The 20962-nt window shown below is 30.6% G+C and overlaps 3 protein-coding genes across 3 annotated transcripts; 1 reads left to right on the top strand and 2 right to left on the bottom strand.

Annotated features, from left to right (window-relative positions):
- Positions 1–3795, bottom strand: MKS88_003814 (ribonuclease; the record flags this gene model as incomplete). Its single annotated transcript, XM_067216940.1, has 1 exon — positions 1–3795. The coding sequence occupies one exon, from the start codon at positions 3793–3795 to the stop codon at positions 1–3; it is 3795 nt and encodes a 1264-aa protein (XP_067072625.1).
- Positions 3796–9128: 5333 nt separating this feature from the next.
- On the top strand, positions 9129–10985 carry MKS88_003813 (cdc2-related protein kinase 5; the record flags this gene model as incomplete). Its single annotated transcript, XM_067216939.1, has 1 exon — positions 9129–10985. The coding sequence occupies one exon, from the start codon at positions 9129–9131 to the stop codon at positions 10983–10985; it is 1857 nt and encodes a 618-aa protein (XP_067072624.1).
- A 975-nt stretch (positions 10986–11960) lies between these two features.
- On the bottom strand, positions 11961–20847 carry MKS88_003812 (zinc finger protein; the record flags this gene model as incomplete). The annotated part of the gene is made up of 7 exons (XM_067216938.1): positions 11961–12021; positions 12135–12354; positions 12779–17033; positions 17482–19590; positions 19780–19892; positions 20304–20418; positions 20680–20847. 7 exons carry the CDS (start codon positions 20845–20847, stop codon positions 11961–11963), a joined length of 7041 nt encoding a protein of 2346 aa, XP_067072623.1.
- Between the last annotated feature and the right edge of the window lie 115 nt (positions 20848–20962).

Raw genomic sequence — 20962 nt, 5'->3', positions numbered from 1 at the left:
TTATGCTGTCCATACTTGGTATGCTCTCCTTACTTTTTTTTTTTTTTTTCTTTTTCTCTTCTTTCTCTTACTTTTTTGTACATTTCCGCTGCTTTCCCTATCGCCGATTGTACGGACGGAAGTCGTGGTAGTATTCCTACTACTTGTTTTATTATGATTACTATCATTACTTATTTGTTGCTTTGACTCTTTGCTCTTCCTATCTAATTTTTGATCGTACCTTAAGCTACTCCTTGCCTTTACAGCTTTAAAATTTTCACTTCTTTCATCATTGCAAAGTTTATCTAAGCTAGTGGGAAAGGAATTCTTTAATTCCATCTTTTCATTTACAAGTGAGTTAGTTATCCAATTCTCCCTCTTTTCCTTTGTAACACTACTTTGTTGTTCCATTTTAGCACAATAAGTCATATACTCTTGAAAATAATTTTTTCTTGTTTTGTTCTTTTTTTTTATATAAGTAGACACATCGGATTGTTCACTCCGTTCCTTTGGTATGCCCTCTCTCTTAATGTGTTCCTTTGTGTGTGCATTAGTATCCCCCTTAACGTCTCCTTTGATATCTCTTTTAATATCCCCCTTATTTGTCTCTGAAGATACTATTTTTTTAATGTCTATACTTTCCTTAGCTTTGTTCATAAAAAAATTAAAATAATTTATAAAACTGTTTTCTTTCAATGATTCTTTCTTTTCTGGTAACTTCTTCTTTACACATTCATTCTCCTCAATTTTGTGTTTAAACATTGTTAATGCATCTCCCCATCTCTTTGCATTAGCATTATCTATGTTCACATGTTCAAGGGTATTTTCGTTCCTCTGGTTCAAAGGATACCTTGTTACAAATTCGTCCTTAATAGATGCACCATTCTTCTTCGATTTTATTTTCTCTTCACAACTGCGGCTAATACCACTACTCTGTCCGTCCGTCTTCTCACCCCTCTCAGTGCCGCTTAACAAACTCCTTAGACATCCTTCATCCTTCATCGGTACGCTTTTCCCATTTTCTAGTAGCACAAAACAATTTTCATCATTATTCGTAAAATCGTAACTATTAAAGCTTCGTGAGTGTATGTCTTGTACACGTTCCTGACTAACGACTTCTTCACTATCCTTCATCATAGCAATTAGTTTATCCATTTCATTATTTAGACAATTTAAATTTATTATCCTTTTCTTATTATAATTTCCACTATTGTTGTTGTTCTTCTTCTTATCAGAAAGGAAATTCATGTTTAACAATTTTATGAACGTGAAAACTTTTTTTTTCAGTCTATATACTTCTTCACTTGGACTAATCAATTTATTGTCCTTTTCACTGCTTACAGTAGCAGATAAATGCAATGTCTCCTCAGAGGCGGGTTCAATTCCCTCTATGTGCATCCTATTTTTTTGCTTAATCCAGCTACTGCCATTGCGAGGAATGCTGCTAATGTTACTGCTAATATTGCTGCTAATTTTATTAGAGGCCACTAAAAATGCATTATCTAGGCTCGTGGGTGGATGAGACGGGGGAGGTGCCTGTCCCGGGATACCACTAACCTTGTGGTTTTGATTAGATGTCATATTCATTTTAGAGTTTCCTTGAGTCTCATATGATGTAATTTTACTTACATTCAATTGCATCTGAAATAAATTTTTTTGCATCATTTCGTTTTCTTCTCTAAGCATTTTAATATCATTTCTTACTAATTCGAGCGTCTCTCTTAGACTGTTTATTACCATGTCTCTCTTGCTCATTTCCATGTTTACTAAATTTAACACATTCGAAATGTTTGTGCTGTCAGAAGCTACACTTTTCACTTCAAATGCGGATTTGCCAATACTCATATCTGTTAAAGGATCTTTTGCCTTTAATTCATTTTTACTACTTGATGACGCTTCATTGGTGTTTCTTTGCTGCTCCTTCTGCTTCTGGTTTGCCTTGTTATACTCCCCTGTGTTCGTTCCTACCGCTTTTGCCTTCGTTTCACTCACCTCTTTTATTTTCTGTCCCATTTTTTTTGCCTTTTTTTCGCCTACATCTCTACCTTTTGTACTCTCTATACCTACCTCTTTTTCATTCTCTTTTACTTGGTCTTTTACTTGGTCTTTTACTTGGTCTTTTACTTGGTCTTTTACTTTGTCTTTTACTTTGTCTTTTACTTTGTCTTTTACTTTGTCTTTTACTTTATCTTTTACTTTATCTTTTACTTTATCTTTTACTTTATCTTTTACTTTATCTTTTACTTTCTTTTTTATTTTGTCTTTTACTTGGTCTTTTACTTTGTCTTTTACCTGGTCTTTTACTTTGTCTTTTACTTTCTCTTCAGCCATTTTCCTCCCTTTTGTTCGTTCTTCGTTTACCTCTTTTACTTCTTGTTCTTCTATTCCTTCCTCTTTTACCTTCGCTACGCCTGTTTCTCTACCTCCCGCTTTATTTTTGCCATCATCATCATTATTATTATTATTATTATTATTATTATTATTATTATTATTATTATTATTATTATTACTATTGCTATTACTATTACTATTACTATTACTATTATTCTTTTTTTTTTTTTTCTTTTCTTTATTCTTCTTATTTTTAGGAGCCTGTTGCTCCTCGTCCCTTATTTCCTCCACACCCTCTGCTTCGTTCCCTGCATTATTGCCTTCTGTGTTTGCTGCTTTTTTCGCTGCTGCTTCCCTTTTTTTGAGTAAACTATCCCTAACATATTCAAGAATACCTTTATATTTTTTGTAATTTTTGGAGTTCTTATTCGCTCTCTTTAGTAGATATAAGCATAAGAAACCCACACAATGTAAGTATTCCTCTTCTGTTATTGTCAATTCTTTGTAAAAACTTGAAATGTAAAGATATATAGGGTTCTTTTTAAATATATGAGCTAGCAAACGTTTAAACTTTCTTATTTTTTGCTTTGGAAAAAGATAGTTTTTAAAAGATTGAATTTTTTTATTACTAACCAACGTATTGTTTATATTATTCACATCAACATTCCTTACTAACAATACTTGTATATGTCGAAAATTTATATCACATATTGTTTTTTTAACTAAAATTTTTTTTATTTTTAAACTAGCATATTGTACTGTTCCTTTTTCAAAATATAGTTTTACAATATTTATTATTTTTTTTTGTGTTATAATAATGTTTATAATTTTTAGTATTAATTCATCTTCTTCTTTATTTTCCACTGGAAATTCCTTTCCTTGTTCACAAGGCTCTTTTAAAGTACAGCTATCCTCCTTTCCTACCAAGTCCTTGTCATCTTTATCCCTTGCCATTTTGTTCATACATTTCTCGCTATTCTGTTTAGCGGTGATAATAGCAGAGTTGTGGACGTCTCCGTCCTTTTTTGACCCCTTTTTTAGTCCCTCTTTTGCTGCACTTTTCCCTTCATACGCTTTGTACTCGTGCGCTTTGTACTCGTGCGCTTTGTACTCGTCCACTTTATTGTTACCCACTTTGTCCTTATCCACCTCCTCCTCATCTATAACATCATCATTGTCGCCTTCATGTGCATGTCTTTCGTAGCAACTCGGAGGATTACTCATGCTACGTCTTCCGCCATCCCCTGCACCATGCTTTGTAAGTTCATTTGACGAACTCCTATTAAGTGCATCCACCTCCTTGCTCTTCATAAAATACTGCGTTGTTTTAGATCCATTTTGCATTTGCATTAATATTTTCTCTTCCCTTTTGTATATTAAAGCAATATCCTGTTTATAATGAACACAAGAAAATTCTTTAAATCTTTCTCTTTTTCTTTTGCTTCTTACTTTTTCATGTAATTTATTCTTTTTATTTTCATTCATGCTCCTACGGGCATTGTTTCTCACTCTTTATCAAATTCAATTTTTGCAAAAAATTACAAAAAAATTGCAAAAAATTACAAAAAAGTTGCAAAAAATTACAAAAAAGTTGCAAAAAATTACAAAAAAGTTGCAAAAAATTGCAAAAAAACAGCAAAGAAATATATACACAAAAATGACGCGCAAAGATAGAAAACGACGAGAAATTTTTGAAAAAATCGTGGAAAAGTTGAAAAAAAATGACAAGAAAATTAATAAAGGAAGGAGAGAAAAAAAAAAAGAAAAAGTTGACTAGTTTTTATTATGATATGATTAATACATAAGGTATGGTGTTCACTTTAGGCAACTCCTATAATACTCCTGAATTATGGTTTTTCACTAAGATTTGCATAAATCGTAGGATATTGGGTTATATATTTACGAAAATGTATACAGTCCTTTAAAAACATTATATGTTACAAAAATAACGATATAAATCATTGTTTACATAATTCTTGGGGGGTATGACAAATATCATAAATGACTACACAATAATATGTCAATGAACAATCTTTTATGTGTTTCTTTTTTTCTCTCTTTTTTTTTTTTTTTTCCCTCACAAACGTACGATAACACATACACGTGTACGAATATACATAGAGAAATATAACATACGTACAAACGTACGGGTAACACGTACATACAAACAAACAAAAATATGTACAAGCATATGTACATAAATTTCACGTACATACAAAATATACGAAAAAGCGTACATTCGTTGAACTATTTTTTTTTTTTTTTTTTCTAGCCATTTTCTCTTTCATATTATTTCGACACTTCAATGTACATAATATTTCACCATCTTGGTGTACATGCCCCCACTACTCTTCATATTTTAGCGTTTTAGCGTTTTAGTATTTTTTTTTTTTTTTTTTTTTTGTTTTTCAAATGTTGAGTATAGAGGAATGATGAATAAACATACATGATGATTATATAAGGCAAAAAGTTCTTTTTTTTATTTTTTACATTTTATTTTTTACATTTTATTTTTTACATTTTACTTTTTACATTTTACTTTTTACATTTTACTTTTTACATTTTACTTTTTACATTTTATTTTTTACATTTATATTCTTTACATTTATATTTTTTACATTTTATTTTTTACATTTATATTTTTTACATTTTATTTTTTACATTTATATTTTTTACTTTTTCGTTGATTTATTTTTTTCCATTTTAAGCTTTGAATTGGTTTAACAAAATTTTGAGTTTTACCTCTTTTTATTGTTTATGTAGGAAGTTCAAGTTTCTCCTCAAAGTTTGCGCCGGCATACAGAAGATACTCATATAGATAACCCCTATATATTGTACGTGCGTACCATACGCATGTAACACGTGCATGTATTCCCATGTATGTATGTACTCATTCGCGTACTTACATACTTAGGAACTAACGCATGTTTATAATCCTTATGTTCATATAAAATGTAATTTTAGTTTTTCCCTTAAGTGCGATTTTTCCCCCCTTAAAACAAACAAATTAATTTCCTGTTGTTTCTCATATTATGCATTCAAACTACAAAATGTTATGCATACGTACGTGCATATGTAAATATGTGTATATGTAAATTTGTGCATATGTAAATATATATATGAATATACTTATACATATACATATAAATAATATATAAAGATATGCGTTCGTACATATTTCAAAACAATGTTATAGATCGGACTCAAAAATAATTACTGCACTCCGAGTATGTTCAAACGTAAACGAGAAAAAATTTCTTCTATTTTATCGTACTCTTTAACTTTTACCAGTTTTTCCCCCACGTTTGGACCCAAAAATAAGAAAATGCGTGCTATAAAATGGGAAAAATATACGAAAAAACATGTGCAAAAAAATGGGCAAAAATGAAAAAAATTATATATAAAAATGTGCAAAAAATAAGCAAAAAATACGCAAAAAATAAGCAAAAAATACTCAAAAAATACGCAAAAAATATGCAAAAAATATACAAAAAATACGCAAAAAATATGCAAATAAATTGGAGTAAGACTTAATCTATAACAACTAAAATTTGTTCTCCTTTTTGTTTCTTCTCGTGTAGTGCCTTTTCTTTGGAGCCAACAACTATGAAAAAATTGTATCATTCGTCTCTACCTATACACATAACTTACACACATGTGCATGCTTATATACTTATATGCACAACTTCACACATGTCGAACGAAAATATGTTAACTCCTTGAAAACGCAAATGCGTCATTGAATCATTGAAAAAAAGAAAATAAGGTCGTAATATCAAGTCATATATAAAGCTATGAAAAAAGGTGTGAAATATATTCGAACATTTTGTTTGATTTATATTCACATAATTACGTGGAATTCAGAAAATTACGGCGTTACGATTGGATACAGCAAAAAAAAGAAATTAAAAAAAATTAAAATAAAAAAAAATAAAAAAAAATAAAATAAAAAAATAAAAAGTAAAATAATAGAAAGTAAAACAATAAAAAGTAAAACAATAAAAAGTAAAAAAAATAAAAGGTAAAAAAATAAAAAGTATAAAAATAAAAGGCAAAAAAATAAATAAAATGAAATATACATAAGCTTATAAATGTACACATACATACACATTTGTTTTCATTTTCCCTCACTATTTAAAAAAATAAATAAAAAAAGCAGGGAAGAAGAAAAAAATAGTTATTGTCATATGAGCATTTCTTTTGCTTTTGCTTTTGATTTTTTGCTTATTAGAACTGCACTTTAAGGAAACAGTGTGAACATTGAGTCAAGTTCTTTACATATTTATAAATATATGCATAGGAGTACAAGTGTGTGAGTGCGATCCATATGTTCGTATTCCCCCTCGTTTTAAAAAAAAAAAAATTATTTATAATTTTTTTTTTTTTTCTTTTCCTTTTGTGAAATGCAATAAAAAATACAAGGTCTGTATGAAATTTGCTCAAGGGAACCAACGGGGAGAGTGGATAAACATAATAAATTAAGTTTTACATTCTTATTCTTCGTCCCTTTTTATTTTACATAATTTAAGTGTAATTTAATTTTTTCCAAAAGTTTTTTAAATCGTTTTGAAGTTTTTTTTTTGTTTTTTTGTTCTATTTTTTTTTTGTTTTTTTGTTCTATTTTTTTTTTTTTTTTTTTTGTTTTTCTGTTCTATTTTTTTTTTTTTTGTTTTTCTATTCTATTTTTTGTTTTTTTGTTTTTTCACATGCTCTTCCTAATTATGCAGTGTGAGAAGTGTAGTCTACTAGTGAACTTATTTCTTTAGCACAAATGACAACTAAACTTTTTTAAGCAGCTCATTATTTGAATATTACAGGATGATAACGTACTATCGTTTAAGTAGTTTGTTCGTAAATCCTTTGGCTAACGAGACGATTGTACAATTGGACAACTGTGCAAAAGGACAATTGGACAGTTGGTTCATTTGACTGTTAATTCGTTTATTCGTTGACTTAACCTGTTAATTTGTGGAGTTTTCTTTTTTTTTTTTTTTTTTTATTTTAATTTAATTTTTGTTTTTTCAATATTATCATCTAGCATAGTGTCATATGCCTAAGCGCACATTTGTGATTTCATTTGATATCACTTTGTTTGCGCCTTTCCTTTGCTCTTCTTTTTTTCCCTCCATTTTATTTTCTTATTGTATTTATTTTATTTCACTCCTATTATTTTGCTTTACTCATTTGTTTTATTTCGTTTGTTTTTTTCATTTACTTTTATTTCATTTATTTTTGTTCATTTTTATTTTTTCATTATGGTTAACCAAAAAGCATAAATACATTCCTGGCTTCGTTTTTATTTTTTTTTTTATTTATTATTTTTATTTTTTTTCCTTTCCCTTTTTTATTTAAATTTGCTTTTATTCGCAATTTTTTTTTTTTTTTTCATTATTGAAGTATTTATTGATTACTCTTTGTCTACTTTCTCATTTTAATATTATTTTTTTTTTTTTTCGTTTGTTTGTTTGTGAAGTCATTGGTAAGTAAAAGAAATATATATATTTTTTTTTTTTTTTTTTTTTCTTGTAAATCCATACTTAGGACTTCTTAACTATTAGTTATTATTTAAAATTTCGAATGAGCAATCTCATCAGAGTGATATGCAAAGTTTGAACATTCGAGAACGTACATATACAATATAAAGAGTGTGTAAATGATTGCACACGTAAGGAATACATGCTCATGCTCTCTCTTGTATTGAATACATACATGCACTGAAATGAGTGCTAATTATTCGGACTTGCGTAATAAGATCGTAAATACTCTCAACATTTTTTTTTTTTTCTTTCTTTTTTTTTTTTTTTTTTTTTTTTTTTGCTTAAATAGAGTTGACACCATGTGTTGTATTTACACACACTTCTAAAATGTAAACACGCACCCGCGTATCGTCCTCATATCAACGAAATATAAGTAACGCACATTGAGAGAAAAAGTGTACACACATAAACGCATAAGCATATATATATATATATAGTTAACTTATATACGTACATACATATATACATGTACATTTTTTTCCTCTTTCTTTTTCTTTGTTTTTTTATTCCTTTCCTGTGTTAGGGGTAAATTACTCCCATTTGCTTTATGCTCAAACGTCCGTTTAAATCAACTAAGCTCTTGTCAGATATAATCCCTTGTCAAGCTTAGGTTCAAGTGTGTACCGTATATACATGCATACATACATACATACAAATATACATACATACAAACATACATACATACATACATACATACATACAAACATACATACAAGCATACATACATACATACAAACACACACACACACACGTGCGAGTTTGCGCACATGTACACTTACACAAACATGTATGTGTGTATCCTCTTTCTCCTTATTACCACCAATAGCTAGGAAAGGTTACGCGATCGAATAACTCCCATCCGTACGAAAAGATGTACTAAGGAGAATTTTTTTTTTTTTTTTTTTTTTCTCTGTCTGTCTGTCTCTCTGTCTCTCTCTCTGTCTCTCTCTCTCTCTCTCTTTTACTTTTCTTTTTTTATTTTTGTACCTTGGTTGACTTATATAAACACAAGTATACTTATGATATAATTTTTTTTTTTTTTTTTTTTTATTTCCCCAATTCGCCCCCCTTTTCCAAATAGGAATTTGCACATTTTGTCTAACTGAGGAGAAAAAAATAAAAACCATTGCAAGTTAAAAATTTTGTATTCCTTTTTCATTTTTATTTAGTTTAGCTTGCATTTACGCCTTATTTGGTGGGCATTTGTTCGTGCGTATGTACACATATTCGTGTGCATATACATGTACATATGCATATACACACTTACATGCACGTGGAACAATGTTCGGGATAACGCTGACCAAATGCAAAATTTATTTCAATAATATATACTCGACAGTGTCGTTGGAAGAAAAGCTGGGGAGGGGAACGTATGGAGATGTGTACAAAGGGAAGGTGATAAAGTATAGTAATAATAATGATTTGTATGAGAACACAAACTATTTGCCGTATGACTATTATACAGACGAATTTGTATTTTTTCGAAAAAATGTATATGCAATAAAATTTTTTAGAGATGATTTAAGAACAATAAATGATGAAGGAATAAGTTGTACAACATTAAGAGAATTGATTTGTTTAAAAAATATAGGTCGTCATCCAAATATATTACGATTAATTGATGTTACTATAGATAGACAGAAATGTATAAGTGAATATATAAATAGACAGATATTACAGCATTATACTTCTAATTACCATTTGCAAGCTAAATTAGATATGACTCCATTATCTGCTCATCAAAAATATATATTTGCTGCTTATGAATATTGCGATGGAGGAGATTTAAAAAAATTAATTCAAAGGACAAAGATTAGTGAAGACCAAGCGGGCTTAAATTTAAAAGAAGCAAAATGGCTATCTTTTCAATTACTAAACGGATTAGCATATTTACATAATAATAAAATGTGCCATCGAGATTTAAAACCAGAAAATGTAATGTTACAACAAACAGCTAATAATAAATATTTACTAAAAATTGGTGATTTAGGTTTATGTAGAGAATTAAAAAATGATGGAGATATGACTCCAACTGTTTGTACAATTTATTATAGACCTCTAGAAGTTTTGTTATCCAAATTTGAAATATCAAAAAATAAAAAAAATAAAAGAAAAAAAGAAAAAGAAGAGGACTATTATAATAATAAAGATTTTCAATATGGATTAAATGTAGACATATGGTCAGCTGCTTGTATTATATGCGAATTAATTATTGGAAAACCATTATTTAGAGGAGTTACAGAATTTGATCTTATAATACGAATTGTCAATTCGTTAGGAAAACCTAATAATGATGAATTGGAATTTTTTAGTGACTCCCGTTTTTATCCTTTAAAAGCTGATTTTTTTAATGTTAATATTAAAAATAAAAAAGATGCATTAAATGTAATTACAAATGGTAGAATTGATGAATTAGGTATTGATCTACTAGTCAAAATGTTAAAATATAATCCTAATGATAGAATTACAGCTGCTGATGCACTTTCCCATCCATGGTTTTCAGACATACGTTTCGATAATTTAGATGGAATAGGGGTTTATAACTGGTATGTACATTGTTTGAAATATTACATAGGTATTAAGACATTTAGAGAAATTGAACAAAAGAAAAAAAAGCTACTAACAACTACTATGATTTCCCATTTTTTATGTAAATCAAATGATAAATATGCAAAAATTATTTTCAAGTTAATTAATGATACCTTTAAAAATTTGGGAGGATATAAAAAAAGTGGTAGGAGATCCTTTGCCATCTTTTCCGATAGATATGCAAATGATGAAATGAATTCCAATGGATTCATAAAAAGAGCTAGTATAAAAGTTTTAAACGATATGAAGGAAAAAAATGGAATGGATACAAAAGAAGACCTTTCTTCTTTCTATGAAGATTCGACACATTACATGACTCCTCCTACTGCTTCTGCCAAAAGAAGGAAATATAACAGATCAAGTTATCACGTTATCAATCCAGATCACTCCTATGAATTCGCTAAAAATATGCGAATCAAACGGAACCTATCAATACCTGACTTTTCCACTCCTGACAGGAAAAAGCAGCGGAAAAAAGACTTCAAGTCGTCCACCACGACCAACAAGAGCATTGTACAGGACGTCCCCTCCTTCCAGGGCTTCACCTGATCCGAGCGAATTGCATATAAGAAGCATACGTGCATATACACACACATACATACACACATACATACACACATACATACATACATACACACATACATACATACATACACACATACATACATACACACATACATACATACACACATACATACATACACACATACATACATACACACATACACACAAACACACAAACACACTTAGGTGCAAGTTTTTCGTCTACACTTCTCCCTTATGAACCTCCCCTAGTAAACCATCACATACAACTTTTGAATTTTTTCTTTTTCAAGGGGTTATATCTATTTTTTTTATTTATTTCGTTCCTTCCCCAATTCTCTACTTCCTCGTTTCTGTCTTCCTTCTTCCTTTTTTTGTCCAAAAAAAAAAAAATAATGAATATATCTTAACACATTGGATGCCTATTACACATGCAGACACTGAGACAAGCGTGTGAATGCAAAAATTTTATCAAGGTGATAATTATTTTCGACCATCCATTTTTATTTTCAAAATTTTTAAAGAAATAAAGTTAACCCATTCAAACGAGAAAAATGTAAAATATGAAAAATATTATGTACATTAAATACAAGATAAACAAACTGTAAAATAAGAAAAATACAAAAAAGGAAAAATACAAAGAAGGAAAAATACAAAGAAGGCAAAATATAAAAAAAGCAAAATATTAAATAAGCAAAATACAAAAATGGCAAAATATAAAAAAAGCAAAATACAAAAAAGGCAAAATCTAAAAAAAGCAAAATATTAAATAAGCAAAATATTAAATAAGCAAAATACAAAATAGGCAAAATATAAAAAAAGCAAAATACATAAAATGCAAAATATATAAAATGCAAAATATATAAAATGCAAAATACAAAAAAAGCAAAATATAAAAAAAGCATAATACAAACTGTATACACTCATGTATACACAACTGATAAGGAAAAAAAGGGGAACAGCTACCTTTCCATTATTTTTTCACGAGTTGAACTGCATTTGACACGAAGGGCACTTGGTGTTGTGCGATGTTAAAAACCACCTACAGGGAGGAAAGAAGGAATGAATACATTTGTAAACACATATATGTAGACGCGTGCAAACGCATGCAAATATACATACACATATGCACGCATGTATGTGTGGGGGACGTACTTGTGGAGGCAGTGGCTGTGGTATGCGGCGTTGCACTTCGAGCACGTTTTATCACAGGTCTTCCTTTCGTGCAATATCATGAAGCATATATTACACTGAGATTTATTTTGAAAGTAGCTATTCATTAGATTATCAAATTTTATAAAAATTTCGTTGATATTGCCAGTCCTCGCGTATTTGTACATGCTCTTAATGGAATTGTGCACATAAGCCTTCTTGTCTGCTCAGGGGTCAAAAAAAAAAAAAAAAAAAAAAAAAAAAAAGGATGTAACATGAAAGATAAACGATGAATGCGTTAGGGATTTACGGTATGAACCAATGATATAAATAGTTCAGAACCAATGAGGGATAAAAAAAAAAAAAAAAAAAAAAATTTGTTATGGAGCGAGTGCTTCCGAGGAACAGTCACACCCAAGACGACACACAGAAAATATGCATACAGTCATATGGTCATGTAATTTGATAGTTAATTAAACAAATCCGCATAATCGCATGCACACGTGCGTACATATATATATATATATATATATTCGTACGTGCACACATATACGTACACATGTATATGTATATGTATATATGCGCATTGCTCCATGCTTGCATACGCTTTCTTTTTCGCGTGCCTGCCCCTGATCTTCCTTACTAACCTAGAGCTTCTATCTTATCTTTAATGACGAGTTGGGAAAAAGGATAGTTGGGCATAAAACTGAGGGACAGTTTGACCGTGACATCCTCAAATTGTTCGCTATCATCTTCCTTAATCTTGTATTTAAAATACAAAGTTTTCAAAACAGGGTTATAAGAAAATGTAGTGTTTACGTAACTGCTAGCTAGAGCACTCAACTGACTTAACTGATGATCAATTATTAGGTTAGATAAGAGTAATTGATTAAAATTTATAATATCGAACAGTTTGTTTTCTTTAATTATTTTGATCGATTCACGGGGATATACTGTTATAAGGAGCAGAATTAAATGCAGAGAGAGAAAAAAAATGTAAAACTTGTTTTTGTTATGGTCTACTCTGCTACTTCCCACTTCGTCACTCCCTACTGTACCATCCGTGTACCCCTCTAATATGTCATTAACTTTTTTAAAGTCATTCAAAAAGTTGTACAAGTTTAAATTATGATTTTCTAAAAACAGTAAAAACTTTTGATATAAATCGTCTTCATATATAAAATATTCTGAAGACAGACATATGTTCAACATGGACAGAAGTACGTTCAAATAATTCAATTTCAATAAAAAAGAGTAAAGGTCTAAAATATTCTTGTTTAAATGAATTCCTAAAAAGATATTCGTCATATGACTCTTCAATTCATACAGAATGCTTTCTTTTCTTTTCCTATCTTTTTTGTATTTATTTTTTGTTGTGCCTTCCTTAAACTCTTCTCTGTTATGCGCAGGGCCATCTTTCGAATTATTGTTACTGTTACTACTATCACCTACAAAGCAGTCAACACCTACGAAATTATTATTGCTTGTGCAGCAATTATACCTTAACGATGAGGCATTGCTTAAGAAGCTGCCATCGCTTGTGCAGCTGTCGTACTTTGTATCCTTCCCCCTATTCTTTTCTGATTTATTTCCATCCAGACCCCCACAGATAACACCACCTAAACCGTTCATACCTTTCATACCGTTCATACCGTTCATACCGTTCATACCTTTCATACTGTTCATACCGTTCATACCGTTCATACCGTTCATACCGTTCATACCGTTCACATTATCCACTTCATTTACACACACATCATGCTTATTACAATTTAGTATTCTCCTTTCGTAATGCCCTTCAGGCATAGTAACAACAGAATTTAAAAAACGATTTTCTACATGTTCCTCCTCCCTTTCCTCACCTCCATTAATATATAGATAACTACTCACTGTATGAAACATATCCTCATTAGCATTTTTCAGTTTGTGTAATTCGTTAAAAAATATACTATTTGATAAAAGAATTGTACGTGTCTTTTCAATAAACACACTGCTATGCTTAAACTTCTCTATATTTGAAAATAAAATATATAAATAATAAGTATTTATATAAATATCTAGCATTTTTTTCTTCAACTTAATCAAATACTCAACGGATACCACATCTTTTTTAAAAAATATTTTGTTCATAAAATATTCATTATATTCACTAATACATAACTGTAATGTGAAGAAGTGGATTTTATATATGGAGCTAAAACATATAGAGTCGCAATCGAAAAGCTTCTTTACTATCTTTACACAGAGTGCTTTTAACTTTTCATTTATGTAACCTTTACAACATTGATCTGTTGATAGAACAAAATAAACAATCTTAATCATGTTTTTCATAAACTTCTTTTCATTTACAAAGTTAAGAGGCGTTACGTCACTTACTCCTATCAAATTGTATACGTACAGTAAAAAATGTATGCCCATTTTGCTGTGTAGTAGTAGGGCTTCTTTTCTGTCATCCTCATTCACAGTCCTTCGGTCATTCTGCCCGTTCATCTCCCCTTCCTGCGCATTGTTCTTTCTAAAATTATCATCAGTACAACTACTAACGCTACAGCTGCCAACGTTAAAATCGCCATTATTACTTCCTTTATTGGCACTACCACTATTGCTAGCACTCAGAGTGCTATTCAGTATCCTACCTTTCTCCTTGTACATGGAGGCTTTTTCCTCGTAGCACTTCTTGTAGTGGCCTTTTAGAAAGGCAAGATAACTCATAAAAATGTTTTTCAAAGCATCCGCATTACTGTTAAGGAAAAGAGAAGCTTCATCATTACGAGGTTCGCCCCAATCGCTGTAGTCAATGCCAGTCCAACTTCTAATCCCGCTTCCAATCCCGCTTCCACTCCCGCTTCCAATCCCGCTTCTAATCTCGATTCCATTTTTAACTCCTTTAACGAAGGACATGCAGCAAAAAAAAATGTCGTAGTTACTTAGATCCAGGTTCTTCAAATCTATAAGAAGCCTTTGAACAATCGTGCACTCAAACAAATTAAAGCCAGTAATATGCTTACTGATGCATACTAAATGTTTTAGCAAATTTATTAACTCTAACTCATTTTTTGCACTCAAGTTAAGATTCTTATCAATATAAGAATGAAAAAATGAAGGTATTTTCTGTTTCAACTGGTTTATCTTATTCTGATAGAGCTCCTCGTCACTAAGTTTCTTCACATCTGTACTACTGTCCTCCTTTGTATAATTAACATGATCTTTGTTACATTCCTCATTGGACATACCTCTATCTTTATTCTTACAACCACTGTAACAGTTTTTTTCACCCATATTGTTCTCTTCCTCCCCCTTGTTCATTTTCATAATATATTTTATTATGTACTCCTTAAAAAGGAAAATTTGCACTTTTAAATCGTAGAAATTTTTTAATTTAAAGCTGTTTAATTTGTGGGCTATATCATCCTTCAACTTCTGTTCTCCTTCATCTTTGTAATTCCTCTCTCTTAGTATTGCTTTACATATTTTAAGAAATTCATAATTGTATATTTTCTTCATAATACAAACTACATCCGAAATGGCTACCTGTTCATTTGGATGATCCACTGCACTTTTCCTATCACTATAATGATATATATAAAAATACAAGTTAAAAAGACTGTGTTTATTCATTACTGCATCATCCCCTAATTCGCTTCTTAACGTATTTAAGAAAACATACAATTCCTTGCATCTAATATTTGAATAAATATAATTAAAAAAATTATCCAAGTGGTTATCTGTTTTAAGGAATTTTCCAGTCTCATGGTTTGAAGTATATTCCTTTTCAATGTTATATGGCTCGAAAAAAAAAAAAGTTAAATTTTTCACATCCTCAAAAGTGAAAAATTGAATATCATAGTATATTCTATATATGCACAACATCCGTTGGATATATTTAGGATTTATAACATCTTCCTTCTTTATAAACAAATGTATTTCCATTTTATCTCCTTCACCATCGTCTTTCATTGACTGATCATGAAGATGCTCTCTTTCAATAGTAGGCACTTGCACTCTACCATTATCATCGTTTCTGAATTTCGTAACATGTTCGAAGAAGATGGAGGCACTAATCACATTTGCATGAATGTGACAGTACTCTCCACGGGCATAGCCTCTTTTTCTGCTTCCACTGCTTTGACCGCTTCCACTGCTTTGACCGCTTCCACTGCTTTGACCGCTTCCACTGCTTTGACCGCTTCCACTGCTTTGACCGCTTCCACTGCTTTGACCGCTTCCACCGCTTTGATTACTCTTGACGCTCTCATAGCTTAGCTCCTTTACAATTGGGCCGCTTCTATACGGACCATTACCATTGCAAGGAAACGTCGTTCGCTCTTTCCCATTATCCCAATATGCTTGTTCCCCAAAAGAGTGATATATTTTCCGCATTAATGACAAGTACGAATAAAGGGTTTCCTTCCTTAATTTGGAAAACAACTCCTTTTTAAACTCGTCGATGTAACTATAATTTATTTTTAGGTATATTACAAGGATGAAATACAAGCATAAGTCATTAACTTCTTCATTATTACTACTATCCTTCGTATGTTTCGCTAAAATATATTGAGTAAAAAATTTTAAAAAAAATGTGCAAAAACTACTATCAGGAAAAGTTTGCCTTTTATCCATTCTTTTTTTATATATATGGAACATGTCAAAGTAAAAATTCTTATCAAATAAAGCATAACTCATATCATCAACATGTACACATTCATAAAAAGTTGATAGTAATTTGTAGCTACTAGTAGAACTAGGCAAATCTAGCTCCATACAGTACTTATATATTTCTAACGCAGTAACAGATAAATCAAAAAATTTCGTTTTTCTATTCTTCATAAAGGTAATTAGCTCTATACACACTGACAGTTTGTCTTCAACAGTTGCTTCACTCACCGGTTCGCTAAAAAGAACCTAAGGAAAGGGGAACGCGGTTACGCGCGGTACGAGCGCACACGCAGAAGTGTGTACGTATATGCCCATAAATGCAAATATGGACGCACATATGTGTAAATATGCATTCACATATGTGTAAATATGCATTCACATATGTGTAAATATGCATTCACAGACGTGTAAATATGGACGCACATATGTGTAAATATGGACGCACAGACGTGTAAATATGGACGCACATATGTGTAAATATGCATTCACAGACGTGTAAATATGGACGCACAGACATGTAAATATGGACGCATATATGTGTAAATATGGACGCACATATGTGTAAATATGCATTCACAGACGTGTATATGCGCATGTATATGCGTATACTCATATGTATTTGCACTTATGCGTGTGAAAGGGGTACGACTTTCCATATCTTTATGGTACCCTTCTTAAACTTCATTTGTCTAACCTCCAATAAGGACTTAGATATCCTCTCATAATTTTCACTTTTCCTCATATAAAAGGAGTCAAGTACATTCAGGCTAATACCCAAGGTGTCAAAATACACATCCTTGGTCATTTTACTACTTACGAGCAATTTATGAAGAATAATGAACAAACTATCGAAACAAAACGTGGAATTCCGCTGATTAAACTCCCACTTCAAATTAATATCATTCATTACGAGCTGAGGGGCATTCCCCTCCAAGTGCTTGTCCATATCGTGCGCAAGAAGAAATCGGAGCAAATCAAAATTGCACCGCACAATTTCCACCATTTCGTAGTTTTTATACTCTATTAGATGAAATAAAATTATAAACGTATCTTTTAAAAGGTATGCAAAGTATTCTTTAGTACTGTCACTTATGTTATGGTGATTTCCCTCGCTCCCAGGAAATAGTATACCCTTTAATTCTTGCAAAAATAACAACATAAAATTTATTGCAGCGCAATATTTTTTACTCATATGCATATTGTCTTCACTATAACACATACTGTTGTTCATTACCGTATTATTACTTGAAAGATTATTCTCATTTTGCTCCTTCCATCTGTTACTCTCATTACCTTTCTTCAGTCTATCGCCTACATCATGTATATACTCATTTAGTAAATGTAAACAACGTCGAACCACTTGATCCTTACTTACTGCCGAAAGAACAAAATTACAAAATGCAGAGAGTACACTCTTTTCATCCATATTTTTTTCATCCACTAACTTTTTTCTTAAATGATCAAACTGATTTTTATCTTTTCCATCCCTCTTATTTGTTTTTTTCTTTTGGCAATAATATATATTTGTAAGCTGTTCATACATACTTGTACTCCTAAAACAGACATTACAGTTGTCTAAATTTTTCTGAACAAACAATGTTTCCAAAGGTAAGAGCATAATATTTTCATACAAAATTTGGACACATTGATTTTCGGTAAATACATACATACAATGTTGTTCACTTCCCCCTTTGCTCTCTATACATGCACCATCCACTACGTTCTCATTTGCTTCTACAAGGGTGCTCCTTTTGGTGTTACTTATATGCTCTTGTTCGAACTTACAATTTACTATATCACTTGTCGGGGCATCATCTAGTTTTTCTCTACTGAACGGAAAGCGTTCAAGTAAGTGAAGTAATATATCGTAATAAATAGCTACAGATGAACCCCGTCCATTGAGTAGCAAAAAATAAAATAAAAAAAAAAAGAAAAAAAAATAATCTTGAATATCTTTTTTTTCAAATATAAAAAGAAATAAAAATATATTAAAGTTAAAAACATCATTTCCATATATTTTGTTTTGTTTTACTAAAGACAAATAACTTTTCAAAAAATTTTCATTAATTTTTTTTTTATTTTCTGATAGGAAATAAAGTAATAAAAAATGATTTATATTTTTCATAATATACTCCTCTTTATTACTTACTATACATCGAATATAATTAAAAATATATGTATTACCCTCTTCATCATTCAAATCCATATAATTTATTTTTTCTTTTTTTAATAAATAAATAATATTAAATATAGAGAGATACATCATTTTTTTTACCCTTAAATTTTCTTTATTCTTTTCATATATAAAATTTAAAGCATTCAAAAATGAGCTAAATATATTCCTAAAACTTGCAAATTCCTCCTTAACAGTTTCTTTAATCTTATCTTTATAATTTCTTTTCAATATCGACTTATTGTTCTCGTCTATAATTTCATTCTCACCCTCATCAAAATTGCCATTTACCTCTTTTGCATATTTTATGATCATATATAAAAGAGCAGGAAAAAAGCAAAGCACATTAAAAAGATATATGTTGCTATCATAATCCTCGTCATTGTTCATATTTTTTAAATTACTTGTCACTGCTTCGTTCATATCATCTTTAATATATTTCAAGCACTTGTACAAATTTACAGTATTCACATTTAACTTCTTTACATTTAAGTAGAGTTTATTTTCCTCTTGTAACCTTAGTTTTGCTCCTTTTTTTTTTTTTTCTTCCTTTTCTTCTTTTTCCAAATTTTTTCCCTCTCCCTTGTTCGGAAATATGATCGACAGAATATCACTCGAGAGGCTCTTCACCTGAAAGGGGTTAAGTAAGCGGGAAAGGGATGTACACACACGTGCGCATAATATATATGTGGGTGCATGTGGGGATATGTGTTCACGTTTGTACATACGTGTGTATGTGTATTAAATACATAATTGTATGCATTAACAATGGCATAACCAATGCCGAAGCAAACATATACACAGAACTGTCAGACTTACACTTCTACTGTAATCAAATAGGGAAACAAACAAAGGAGGTAAAAATATACTTAAGTGCAATTTTATTTTTGTTTTTATCTTTTCTATGAACAACTTAAGACACAAATTTAAATCTGTTTAAGGAAGAGTGTGGAAAAAAAAAAAAAAATTAAAATTATTAACATTAAGAAATACTCGAGGTACTGAAGTACGTGTATTACAACTGCGAGTGTAACTTGTGCAGCTAGAGAAAAAAAAAGGAGTTCAAAGGTTCGGTTGGACAGGCGAAAAATACACACGCAGTTACATAAGCAGTTACATACGCAGTTACATACGCAGTTACATATGCAGTTACATACGCAGTTACATACGCAGTTACATATGCAGTTACATATGCAGTTACATACGCAGTTACATATGCAGTTACATGCGCAGTTACATATGCAGTTACATATGCAGTTACATATGCAGTTACATACATATGTACATATGTACGTCTGTGCGTATAACTGTGCTAGTATATGCTACTGAAAAGAGGGTATTACTTTCCCTTAAACTGTAATTTGGATGATATATTAACTTTTTATAAACATTTAAAAAAGGGGGGAATAAATGACTAACTGCGTCTTCATCACATTTACTCAGGTGCAGAATTAATTCCTGTATGTCAAAAAAATAAAATAAAATAAAATGTGTAAAGTTACATTGAAAAAAACGTATACACATGGAATATACGACAATGTTAGCATCGCATTAACACATATGCGATGGATGCATACATACGAGCGCCCACACATATGTACTAACATACACTCGTACGCCCACGCACATGTACTAACATACACTCGTACGCCCATACATATGTACAACGATATACTTATGCATAATTTATCCGCCGAAAAGGCTGCTTAACGAGGTTACATTTATGGACTTGAGCTTTGTCTGAAGACTTTTTTTATGCAGTTTATTAATACAATTAACAATAAGCTGAGAGTTCTTGGAGTCTATATCCGAGACTGCGTTTTCGTTACTTTGCATAAAAATGTTCGTTAACAGCGCATCTTTACTAACTAAAAAAAAAGAAAACATTTATGAACATTCAGGTAAAATTAACAAATACAAGAGGAGTACATTGGAAAATATGACCACGCAATGGAACAGATTTGTGTATTTACGAGATAGAAATAGTAATATTGGCAAAAAA

Source organism: Plasmodium brasilianum, chromosome 11 (genome assembly GCF_023973825.1).
Source record: "Plasmodium brasilianum strain Bolivian I chromosome 11, whole genome shotgun sequence".
Classification (NCBI taxonomy): Eukaryota; Apicomplexa; class Aconoidasida; order Haemosporida; family Plasmodiidae; genus Plasmodium; species Plasmodium brasilianum.
Note: the sequence above shows the minus strand (reverse complement) of the source record. Positions and strands in the feature narration are given on the sequence as shown.